Raw genomic sequence first — 13,319 nt, 5'->3', positions numbered from 1 at the left:
TCGTTTAGATATGCAATGGCTTAGATAAACAAAGATGCAGAACCAGAGAAATTAAATCCAACGGACGGATGAGTGACATTGGTAATAATTCCACTGATAGAAGCTAGGAGCATTCTACAGTCCTTGCGGAAGAAATGCATTTGTAATGTGTGTAAGGTTCATATGGGGAAGAAAAAGAGATAAAGGGCAAAAAAATGATTAGCATATATTTATCTTAACCATTGAACTTTTAGAAAGGACTTTATTTTATCCCACTCAATGTTTAACAGATCAAGGGTTAAAACGGATATATGTTACTTTGGTTTTTCCAATAATAAATGGTAATTTTCACAGATTCCACAGATTTTAGAATAGAGCTAAACATGGTTTTCTAGGTGTAGAGGTTTTAGAATATAGCTAAACATGGCTTTCTAGGTGCAGAAGTTTTGGCCAATGATCAAAATCGAAACTAAAACCTTTGAAATCAAAATCGTGGGAGTATTTAACCAAAACCGAAGACAAATCGTCAACCCAGGTGAAACTGCTGGAATTAATTAAACGAAAACAGTCCATCATATTCTATCAGGCAATTGATTGTACTGAAATTATAACACACATACAGTCTTTAACCCCACAGAAGCACAAAAGTTCTGGCCAAAATGTGGGAAACGTTACCAAAAAATAACCCGAAACCCTGAAATCAGAATGAGAAAGAAGAAAGGAAACTATCTTCATTCATTTCATCGTTCATCAAAATCCCTTTGAATACAGTTATGCAACCCAATTTTTTTTCTTGGGCCATTGCTACTACTTGTGTTTGTGTATGCTGATGTGGCCATATTAAATTCTTTGGGCCTCCATTGCTTCTTACTCAGGGGGTGTCCTGTTGCAGAAAAAGAAGAAGGTCCTCTTCCACTAACTTGCCTTCTCCAATCACCCAGCCCTTCAACAATATCCTCTTCACCTTCTTCACCATCGTCATTATTGGCATCTGTGATGGAGTCACCGGGAGAACAAAGGCTGATGGCTTGCTGTCCAGGGCATGATTCACAACAATTATCGCTCATCCTTACAGGATCGTCCATAATGGAGGGGAGCGGCTTCTTAGACTGCCAGTGCCCTCTTAGGCCGCGGCCGGTCTTCTTATTAACATCTTCAATAACATCCATATCATCATCATTTTCTTCATTGTCTACGGAGTCGAGCAGTGCGACCACTTTTTTGCTCAGAGACCTCCGTGCCTCTCTGATCATACCATCTGTCCCCTGCATATTTCACAATCACATATTTAAACCCATTAATCAGAATGTGGGTCATAACAACTCAGTACAATAAGCCCTTAATGAATCAAAATGTTTAAATAAACTTCTCAAAAAGCCACAGCCGTATGTTTCAATTCCTCCAGTGATTCTAAGGTAAATAAGGAGGTAGCGAAAATGAATGATAGCCACATAAGTTTAACATATCTGTTTTCTTTAGGAAGTGATCCGGGATTGCATTTGTACAATACGGACTTACTTTTTGTATGTCGTATCTATTTCAACCTTTATATGACAAATTGTTATTCAGGTGGTGCATACCAGATAAAGAATGCAACTTTAGTGAACGGCTTAGCATTCCATAACCTTATAGCGAATCACATTTAATATTTATAAATAGTATTTCCAAATTCCGACCGTACTTAGGTCAAGCTCTTTCTCTGAAGGTAATAGGTTACTTTTACCAATGAAACTTTGAATTTGAATGATAATTCTACTTCATATTTTTTGCAATAGTTATTGGGTATTGACTGAAAACTAACTCTTAACTGAAGAAAATAAAAGAAATTGCATCCAACGAATTCCACTGTTCTACCAATGTAATTATGTGGAAACCACGGCAAGTAAATAAGATTCCGGGGACAACTTTGGTTTGGACAACACTGGATATAACCACAAAAGTTTTGTTTAGTTCTGTGAATAAAAAAATCCCAGTGTTTTGTTTGTTGCAGAATATCTTATAACAAAGACATTCATACGGCTAGAACCTTTTCTCTTTTGAACGTTCTTCCACATACGTTCTCGGATAGAAACCCATTTACATAAGTGCAGATTAACACTAGCAGCTGAAATGAATATTGCATAATTTTCATGATCAGCGAATGGAGATTGTCACTAGTAACTTAGTGTAGATATTCCTTGAAATCCTGCAACTGCTTGAATGAACAAATCTGAAATTAATTCATTGCACCAAGATACAAGATTTCATTATGATAAATTTACAGTGGAATAAAAACAGAATTAAAAAAACAGTCACACGATACAATAACACAATATTTTCTAGGGAACCCAACTGGGAAAACCCTCTGCTAGCTGTAGAATTTTATTGACAGAAAATAGAGTAATTGATCTCTTTACAAGGCAATTGTTTCAACAGAGAATACACTTATCTCTCTGCTTGAACTAAGCTAGAAACCTCCTTGCAAGAACTCGACCTCTGCTCCCCATTTCCTTGCGTTGTCTGGCTCCTATTATTTAGGAATTAATTCCTAAATCTTAGCACACTTTCTGCAAGGAAATTCTGTCTAAGATCTGTGTATAGGCTGCTCCTTAGTACGCTCTTCTCACAACCAGCTCTCACACAAAACTCGTGCTCAACAATAATGTACAATGATGTGCCTTTGTCCTCCTTATAAGCTTTTTGCTCATGCTAAATCTGGCAAGTATAAATTTGGAATACGAGTTGAGTTCGACTTGTCAACTAAGTCGAACTGACTCTTCAACTTGTCCTGCCTCAAATAGAACTTGAAGCTCTCTAACTCGTCCCTTTCCAAATATAACTCGCACTTGGAGACAAACAAAACTGAGCCTCCAACTCCTGTGCATGAGTTAACTGCTTCATGACTCATCCTAATTCCTAGGAACTCGTGCATGCTAAAGAAGACTAAGTGAGGTCTTTCTTGACTAGGGCACAAGTCAAGAAGACCTTTCTCGCTACTATTTTCAACACTCCCTCTTAGCAAGAAAGGGATTCTGTACAACTCCCAACTTGTCTCTAAAATGAACAAAGCTGCTTCTTGCCAATGCCTTGGTCAAGATATCTACTGTTTGCTCCTTTGTTGGAATGTACGGTGGTGTTAAACATGGCAACTAGGGTCAAACTCCACTTTGAATAGCTCATATGATGCAGCTGATATTTTTATTGGATTCCTCTTTCCGAGAGCAGTAGAATTGATCTAAAGATCATCTCTTTCTGATATGTACAAATGGAATTATGAATTTATTTTGTTTATGGACAAATTGTCTAGGTCGACCAGCAATCTAATGTAGGCTCAGAAGCCCAAAAGACACGTCTATTCATCCTCAGCGTTGCATATAAATAGAAGGTGCATCTACCTCATTGGAACATCATTTATTCTCACACATATCTCTCTCTCCTCATCTGATTGGGTCGTACAACTTCAGGGCAGCCCTTTCTCTCTCACACATGCAAAGGACAGACTGCGTTTTCTATTTGGGTGTTGTCCGAATTGCAGGAAGGGTTTGACCAGCATGGACCGAGCTGCAGTTGACCGAGTTTGACTGTGTTTTTCTTGAGGAATTTTCTGTTTGGGCAGGCCGCATTTCTTGGCACATAAATCGAGGCAAACAGGGTTGTTTTCCCAGCGTTGACTGCAGGAAATTGACCGCAGATTTGACCTCCGCGTTGACCAAGTTTGACTGTCATTTTCAGGACTGTTTTGGGCTGATTCGGATGACTGTTGGAGGCCGAGTTGACTGGGTTTGACCAGGCTGATTTGAAGGAGGAATTCTGCCTTGTTAACTAGCGTTGACTTTCTGGTTAGGGCTTCATGTGGCTGCTGTTTGACTGCACAGATTTGACTTTGATTGGGCAAGTGAATTTTGCATATTGTACTCTCTGTGTACTAAACTTTTGAAGAATAATAAGAAGAATTGATCAAAGGGTTTCCCCACATTGCGGTTTGTCCCTGGCATGCGCCACATCTTGTGTCCTCTTGTCTTTCTCTGTTTTTATTTATGTTCTATCTGCATTTACTGTCATGTTAATGTGATTGCCAATCTAAAAATTGATATTGGGCTAATAAGAAAATTGAAGTAAATTGCTCTTAAGCATAGAACATATCATTGTTATCTAGAATTAACATGGTTTCAGAGCTGAGGTGAAGACAAAGCAAGAGTAAAAAGAGAAATCACTGAAATTTGTTAGACAAGGACAAGAGTCAATGGCCTTCGCAACTTACTTCAAACCTCATCACAAGCTCAATGATAACTCTGATTATCATGCATGGAAGATGTCTCTTGATTTGACTTTGGAAGAGCGGGATGTTATGGACTATGTGCAGGGAAAGATCACTGAACCTCCTTCAAATGCACCGGTTGCCGCTAAGACAAACTACAAGAAAAGTGAAGTCAAAGCTAAGAAGATCATCAGGGATTCTATTAATAAGCATTTGGTTGCATACATCTCTGATTTGAACACATCCAAGGAGATGTATGACAGGTTGGTTGGTATGTTCAAGGTTATCAATGCAAACCAAGTTCTCTTTCTCAAGAACAAATTGAAGGACATAAAGAAGGGAAGAGGTGAAGATATTCAATCCTACTTCATCAGGATTACCAAGATCAAAAATGATCTTCTTTCGATTGGAGAAGCTATTGCTGATAGGTAGCTCACTCTCATTGCCCTTGGAGGACTCCCTCGTGAATGGCATGTGTTCAACACTACTATTCTCAACAACGACAAGATTCCAAGTTTTGAAGAATTGTTGACTAGATGTTCTCAAGAAGAAACAAGGATGATGGAATTGGATATGCCTTCAAATAGGAATGATCTTACTGCATTTTCCGCTTATGCTAAAAAGAAGAACAATGCAGGTTCAAAGAAGCAATGTCAAGGAAGGTCGGAATTCAAAAATGGAAGAAAGGGAAGATGCTTCATTTGTAACAAGTTTGGCCACTATCCTAGGGAGTGTCCTAATAGAAGGGATACACATCATGATGATGACAACCACAACCAAAACAATCAAAGGAATGGCAAATTTAACAACAAAGGAAAAAGGAATGCTCCCGCTACTCAACATGGAAATGGTCGACCTCCCAAAAGATCAAGAAACTCCAAGTATGATGAAAGTAATGTTGTATACAACAAACAAAAAGAATTTTATCTTATATCTGCCCTCTCTACTGCCTTTCCATCCGATAAATTGGGAAATTGGTTGATTGATAGTGGTGCCTCAAGGCACTTCACTTGGTATAAGGAAGCTCTTTCAAATTTAATAGAAAAGGATACAAATTTGGAAATCATTCTTCTGGACAATGCCACCTATCCCATGAAGGGAGTTGGCAATGTTACTCTTCAATTGAATCAAGATAACACCATTCATCTACAAGAAGTACTATATGTACCTGATCTAAAGAAGAACCTGGTATATATCTCGGCGATGGAAAACAAAGGATTCAAGGTGGCATTCATCGATGGAAAGGTACGTGTTTGGAATAGAAATTTCAAAGAAGCATTTACTCTTGGATTCAGGGTTGATAGCCTATATCAAGTTGGAGGAAGCCCATTGGGAGCTATGTCTTGCGACACATTTCTCCAATCCGAATTATGGCACTGGAGGTTTGCTCATCTACATTATAAGACTCTACCCGATGTGAAGAATATGGTGACAGATATGCCCGATTTTAAAATAGAACATGAAGGTGTTTGTCAGGGATGTGCCGAAAGAAAACATACCAGGGGACCATTCCCCTCAAGTGATAGCAAGACTACTGACATATTGCAATTGATTCATTTTGATCTATCTAGTATGATGCCCGTAGTAAACACTTTGGGAGGATATTTATATTATGCTATCTTTGTGGATGATTTCTCTTGCAAAACTTGGATATATTTCTTAAAGAAGAAGGACGAAGTATTCTCATGGTTCTGTTCTTTCAAAGCCTTGGTCGAAAATCAAACCAAGAAGAAGATCAAAATCTTGAGGACCAATAATGGAACCGAATATGAATCAAATGAGTTCAACGACTATTGTAGAGAAGTTGGCATTAAGAGGGAGACTACTACCCCATATACCACTAAGCAAAATGTTGTTGCTAAAAGGAAGAATCGTTCTATTATAGAAGCCACTCGTGCCATGCTTCGTGATCAAAGCCTTTCAAAGTTCTTATGCACAGAAGCTGCCAACACTGTCGTGTACGTTCAAAATAGATGCCCTCATCAAGCGTTGGACTCCAAAACTCCCGAAGAAGTTTTCACCGGTAAGAAACCTGATGTTTCTCACTTTAGAATTTTTGGTAGTCCCATATATTTTCATGTGCTAAAAAAAAGAGAAGCAAATTGGATGCATCTGGGAAGAAAGAAACATTTGTGGGTAACAGTGAAACTTCTAAGGCATGTAGAATCTATGTGCCTGGTCAAAGAGAAGTGGAGATAAGTCATGATGTCACCTTCAATGAAGATGTTGCCCTTGGGAAGATTAGTAACCTTCATATTCCAAGGAAGGACAAGAAGCAGATTCAAGAAAGCGGGGAGAAAGGCAGGATGAGTTGATGCCCGATGCTGAAGGACCAATGGATACCATTGATCCACCCCCTCATGAGCCCTCCTTCTCGAAAAGGAGACCCTCATGGCTTAGGGAAACTCTCAAGGATGTCGAGAGACATGTTGCACCAAGGGGGGAATTTCGTGAAAGTAATAAGCCGAATAGGTACCAAGGGTACTTCACTGCCATGAACACCATTGTTCAATCTAAGCCTTGCACATTTGAAGAAGCTGTGAAGCACCAAGTTTGGAAGGATGTTATGAACAAAAACTATGAGTCGATTATGAAGAATGATGTCTAGGATGTGGTCCCTAGACCCAAGGACAAAATGGCTCTACAAGATCAATCATGGAGCCAATGGAAGTGCTGAAAAGTTCAAGGCTAGATTTGTTGCTTGAGGCTTCTCTCAAAAGGAAGGTGTGGACTACAATGAGATATTTGCACCTATTGCCCGATATACCACCATCCATTCGATTATAGCCCTTGTTGCCTCGCAAGGATGGAACCTACACTAGATGGATGTCAAAACCGCCTTCTTACATGGTTCAATTAAGGAGGAAGTATATGTAGAACAACCCGAGGGGTTTGAAGTTCAAGATCGCAAACACATGTATGCAGATTGAAGAAAGTCCTCTATGAGTTGAAGCAAGCTCCCCGAGCTTGGTATGAGAGGATCGATAGCTATCTGATGAAGTCAGGTTTTACAAGAAGTGAAGTTGATTCGAACCTTTACTTTAAGGTTGAGAATGACAGACCTATCATCTTGGTACTATATGTGGATGATCTCTTTCTGACAAGTGTAGACCCTCTTATTCCTCAATGTAAGAAGGAGTTGGCTTCCGAATTCGAGATGAAGGACCTAGGACTGATGCATTATTTCCTAAGGTTGGAGATCTGGCAAAACCCAGGTGAGATTTTCCTTTCTCAAGGAAAATACATTGTGAAGCTACTTGAAAGATTTGGGATGGTGGACTGCAAGTCCGTGACTACTCCGATGGAACTTAACTTCAAGAAGTTATGCAGAAGTGTTGTTGGGTCCGATTTGGGAAATCCTTTTGAGTATTGTCAACTCGTGGGGGCCCTGATGTTCTTAGTGAACTCCAGTCCGGACATATGTTTTGCAGTGAATACATTGAGTCAGTTTATGGTCGAGCCTCATCACATACACTGGATTGCTGCCAGGAATTTCTTGAGATATCTCTGGGGTACAATCACCTATGGACTGAGATACACTACTAAGAATGTGAGGCTCCATGGTTATTCTGATGCTGACTGGGATGACAGTGTGGTGGATCGTAAGAGCACATATCGATGTTGCTTCTCTCTAGGTTTTGCTTCGATATCCTAGATGAGCAGGAAGCAGAAGTCGGTTGCTTTGAGCACTGATGAGACAGAATACATTGTTGCTAGTATGGCCTCCTGTGAAGTTGTTTGGTTGAGGAAGCTCTTTAGTGAGTTGTTTCGACATGTGTTGGATACCACCGTGATCTATTGCGACAACCAAAGTGGGATTCGTCTTTCAGAGAATCTCTTGTTTCATGGCCGCTCCTAGCATATTGATATCAGGGACCACTTTATCTGGGATAGGGTACAATGGGGAGCAATAAGGTTCCGTCATATTGGGGCTGATGATCAATTCGTAGATATTCTTACGAAGCCCCTAGGGAAGGTCAAATTCTTAACCTTTCGTGAACGACTTAGAGTCGTGGAGAGACCCTCTTATGAGAGTCCCATTTGATTTGGATATTGAGCTCTAGGAGCTCCAAGGGGCTTGGGGTACTTCTGAGAGCGATGAGCGACCATAGGGTGAGTGGTTCAGCTTCCCCTAGTGGTGCGCGATGTACAGGGTGAGTGGTTCACCTTCCCCTGTGATACCCCATGATATTTGCATAGGATGAGTGGTTCACCTTCTCCTATGGCATATGAGCAGATGAGTGGTTCACCTTCTCCTTTCAATACATCCTTACCCATGCAGTCTGAGACTCATGGGAAGTACCTCTCATCTATCCAATGAGTAGGGAAATGAGGATAGGGACAATAGTACTACCGATGGACGCATCATATACTACCGTACTCCCTATGCTAGGATGTTTGATATTGATCTGGGATCAATGAAGACTAACTTCGGGTCAATGGAGAGTAGTATGATACACTCTCGATTATTAGACACTGAATTCGGGTCAGTGGAGAATGGCATGATACATTCTTGATCATTTCTTCTCTATTATTTCTTCATGGTTCAGCAAAGCAGAGCAGGGATGACGGGGATGGTACAGATTGTCAGATTGTTTGGCACGTGGAGTTCTTCCTAGTTGAGAGGGAGTGTTAAATTTGGCAACCAGGGCCAAACCCCACCTTGGACATCTCATATGATGCAGCTGATATTTTTATTGGATTTCTCTTTCCGGGAGGTGTAGGATTGATCTAAAGATCATCTCATTCTAACATGTACAAATGGAATTATGATTTTATTTTGTTTATGGACAAATTGTCAAGGTCAGACAGCAACCTAATGTAGGCTTATAAGCCCAAAAGAGGCGTCTATTCATCCTCAACGTTGCATATAAATAGAAGGTGCATCTACCTCACTTGGACATCTTTCGTTCTCACATATCTCTCTCCTCATCTAATTGGGTCGTACAACTTCAGGGGAGCCTTCTCTCTCTCCACACATACAAAGGACAGACTGCGTTTTTTGTTTGGGAGTTGACCGAGGTGCAGTTGACTAAGTTTGACTGTGTTTTTCTTGGGGAATTTCTTGTTTGGGCAAGCCGCATTTATGGGCACAAAAATCGAGGCAAACGTAGTTGTTTGACAAGCGTTGACTGCAAGGAATTGACCACAAGTTTGACCTTTGCGTTGACCAAGTTTGACTGTCATTTTCGAGACTGTTTTGGGCTGATTCGGATCACTGTTGAATGTTGAGTTGTCTGGGTTTGACCAAGATGATTTGAAGGAGAAATTATGCCCTGTTGACCAATGTTGACTTTCAGGTTAGGGCTTCCTATCGCTGTTGTTTGATTGGACAGATTTGACTTTATTGGGCAAGTGAATTTTGCAAATTGTACTCTCTCTCTGCTGAACTTTTGAAGAATAATAGGAAGAATTGATCAAAGGGTTTCCCCACATTGGGGTTTGTCCGTGGCATGCGCCACATCTTGTGTCCTCTTGTCTTCTACTGTTTTTTATTTATGTTCTATCGCATTTATTGTCATGTTAATGTGATTGCTAATCTGGAAATTGATATTGGGCTAATAAGAAAATTGAAGTAAATTGCTCTTAAGCATAGAACATACCACCGTTATCTAAAATTAACAAGTAGCTTCAGTGTTCCATTCTGCACACGATCTCTGAGATGATGATACCTGATCTCGATATGCTTTGAGCAATAATGAAACATTAGGTTCTCAAAGAGCTTGATGCAACTCTGATTATCATAGTGTATCAAAGTAGGCTCCATTCTCTGTTTGAAAAGTCCCAAACTAGCAACTTTGTACTCGACCTCTGTTGAACTGAGTGCAACTGATCTCTGCTTCCTGTTGTACCAAGAAACAACTATTGACCCAATGCTGAAGACACCACCTAAAGTACTCTTTCGATATGTGGAGCACCCTACCCAATCTGCATCTATGAAGTCCTCAAGCCTCACCCCATCAACCTGTCTGTACCACAATCCATAATCTGCTATGCCTCTGAGATACCTCAAAACATGCTTCGCAAGAACCTAGTGAACTTGGTCGGTTCCATCACGAACTGACTTAGTTGGTTGACTACAAAACAAATATCAGATTGTGTGTTAACCAAGTACATCAACGACCTGATGAGTTGTCTGTATACTGTAGCATCCACTTGCTCTGCTCTACTAGCATCCACCTTTCTCCAATTTGTGACGAGGGGCATGGCCATGGGCCTACAATACTGCATATGAAATCTCTGGAGAATCTTTGTAGCGTACTTCCCCTGTCCCACAAAGATCTCACCATCACCCTGCCAAACCTCCAAGCCAAGGAAATAGTGCATAAGCCCCATATCCTTCATCTCAAACTCCCTTGCAAGGTCCTCCTTGCAATCCTGGATCAAGTTGTCTACTCCAGTCAATATAAGATCATCAACATAGAGCACTAGAATGAGCAGAAGCCCTCCAACCATGATGTAGTACCAGTTGGCATTCGCCTCACTCTTAGTGAAGCCCAATCCTCGAAGTTAGTTATCAATATGTACAATGCTCTCAGAGCCTACTTGAGCCCATAAAGAGCTCTTTTCAGCCTGCACACATGTGTGTCTCTGTTGAACTGCTCAAACCCCTTTGGTTGCTCCATATAAATCTTCTCCTCAACCACTCCGTTGAGGAATGCTATCTTCACGTCCATCTAGAGGATCTTCCACCCCATCTATGCTGCAAGTGCCAGAATAGTCCATATGGATGAATATCGTGCTACTTGGGCAAAGGTCTCATCATAGTCTATGCCTTCAATTTGTGAGAAGCCATTGGCCACAAACCTAGCCTTGTACTTGTCTAGACTCCCATTTGCTCCATGCTTCACCTTGTACACCCAGCGTGAGCCAACTACTTATTTGCCCTCAGGTCATGGCACAATCTCCCAGACATCGTTCTTCATGATGGAGGAATATTCCTCCACCATGGCATCCTGCCAAACCTGTTGAGAAGTTGTCTCCTTATAACTAGAAGGTTCAATGTCCACCACCTCTGTCATCAGTGCCATATATCTTGTGTACCTCTAAGGTTGCTTGCTCTGCCTGAACATGGTGCTAGGAGCTTCAACATACTCCTAGACCTCCTTGTTAATTTTAGATAACAATGGTATGTTTTATGCTTAAGAGCAATTTACTTCAATTTTTCTTATTAGCCCAATATCAATTTCCAGATTAGCAATCACATTAACATGACAGTGAATGCAGATAGAACATAAATAAAAACAGTAAAAGACAAGCCAAGACAAGAGGACACAAGATGTGGCGCATGCCAGGGACAAACCCGAATGTGGGGAAAACCTTTGATCAAGTCTTCTTATTATACTTCAAAAGTTCAGCACAAAGAGAGATTACAATATACAAAATTCACTTGCCCAATCAAAGTCAAATTTGTCCAATCAAACTATACTCACGGGAAGCCCTAACAAGAAAGTCAACACTGGTCAACGTGGCATAATTTCTCCTCCAAATCAACTCGATCAAACCCAGTCAACTCGACCTCCAACGACAATCCAAATTAGCCCAAAACAGTCCTGAAAATATCAGTCAAACTCTGTCAATGCAGACATCAAACCTGCAGTCAATGCTGGTCAAACAACTCAGATTGCCTCGATTTTGTGCCCAGAAATGCGGCCTGCCCAAACAAAATATTCCCCCAGAAAAACGCAATCAAACTCGGTCAATGCTGGTCAAACCCTCCTACAATTTGGTCAACACCCAAAATAGAACATTGCAAATGTCCTTTGCACATGTGATGAGAGAGGCTACCCAGAAATCCATACACCCAATCCAATGAGAGAGAGATGAGTGTCCAAATGAGGTAGATGCTCCTATTTATATACAACATTGAGGATGAATAGACGTGTCTTTTGGGCTTTTGAGCCTACATTAGATCGTTGGTCGACCTTGACAATTTGTCCATAATAGAAATAAATTCATAATTCCATTTGTACATGTCAAAATGAGATGATCTTTAGATCAATCCTACACCTCTAAGAAAGAGGAATCTAATAAAAATATCAGCTTCATCATATGAGTTGTCCAAGGTGGAGTTTGGCCCTAGTTGCCAAATTTAACACTCCCTCTCAACTAGGAAGAACTTCATCTGCCAAATCATTTGTCAATTTGTACCATCTCTGACATCCCTATTATGCTCTGCTCTGCTGAACCATGAAGAAATAATGAAGAAGAAATGATCGAGAATGTGTCATACCATTCACCACTGACCCCAAGTCAGTCTCCAATAATCGAGAGCGTATCATACTACTCTCAACTAACCCAAAGTCAATCTCCATTGATCCCATATCAATATCAAACATCCTAGCATAGGGAGTACGGTAGTACACGATGCGTCCATTGGTAGTACTATGGTCCCTATCTTCATTTCCCTACTCATTGGTCAAATGAGAGGTACTTCCCATGAGTCTCAGATAGCATGGGTAGGATGTATCGGCAGGAGAAAGTGAACCACTCATCCTACTTATATGCCATAGGAGAAGGTGAACCATTCATTCTATGCATATCTCAACCATCACGGGGTATCACAGGGGAAAGTGAACCACTCACCCTGTACACAACGCACCACTAGGGGAAGGTGAATCACTCACCCTATGGTCACTTGTTGCTCCAAGAAGTACCCCAAGCCCCCCGGAGCTCCCAGAGCTCAATATCCAAATCAAACAGGACCCTCTTAAGAGGGTCTCTCCACGACTCCAAGTCATTCACGGAAGGTTAAAAATTTGACCTTCCCCAGGGGCTTCGTAAGAATATTTGCGACTTGATCATCAGTCTCAATACTACGGAGCCTTACTGCTCCCCTTTGTACCATATCTTGGATGAAGTGGTACCTGATATCAATATGCTTGGAGCGGTCATGAAACACGGGATTCTCAGAAAGACAAATCTCACTTTGATTGTCATAGAAGATCACAGTGGTATCCAGCACATGTCCAAACAGCTCACTAATGAGCTTCCTCAAACAAACAACTTCACAGGAGGCCATACTGGCAGCAATATATTCGGCCTAAGCAATGCTCAAAGAAATCGACTTATGCTTCCTACTCATCCAAGATATCAAAGCAGA

At 40.9% G+C, this 13,319-nt stretch overlaps 1 protein-coding gene across 1 annotated transcript in view; it reads right to left on the bottom strand.

Moving 5' to 3' along the window:
* Nucleotides 1–480: 480 nt before the first annotated feature.
* Nucleotides 481–13,319, bottom strand: part of LOC149185223 (uncharacterized) — a 28,254-nt gene continuing 15,415 nt past the window's right edge. The window contains exon 2 of the mRNA XM_089417831.1: nt 481–1,244. Within this exon, the coding sequence (XP_089273957.1) occupies nt 720–1,244 (525 nt within the window). The 3' untranslated portion in view covers nt 481–719. The remainder of the gene's footprint in view (nt 1,245–13,319) is intronic.

This window comes from Pinus tabuliformis, chromosome 3_2 (genome assembly GCF_031772625.1).
Source record: "Pinus tabuliformis cultivar Carrire ecotype Pingquan chromosome 3_2, CPIR1, whole genome shotgun sequence".
Taxonomy (NCBI): Eukaryota; Viridiplantae; Streptophyta; class Pinopsida; order Pinales; family Pinaceae; genus Pinus; species Pinus tabuliformis.
This window is presented reverse-complemented; position numbering and strand designations above follow the sequence as displayed.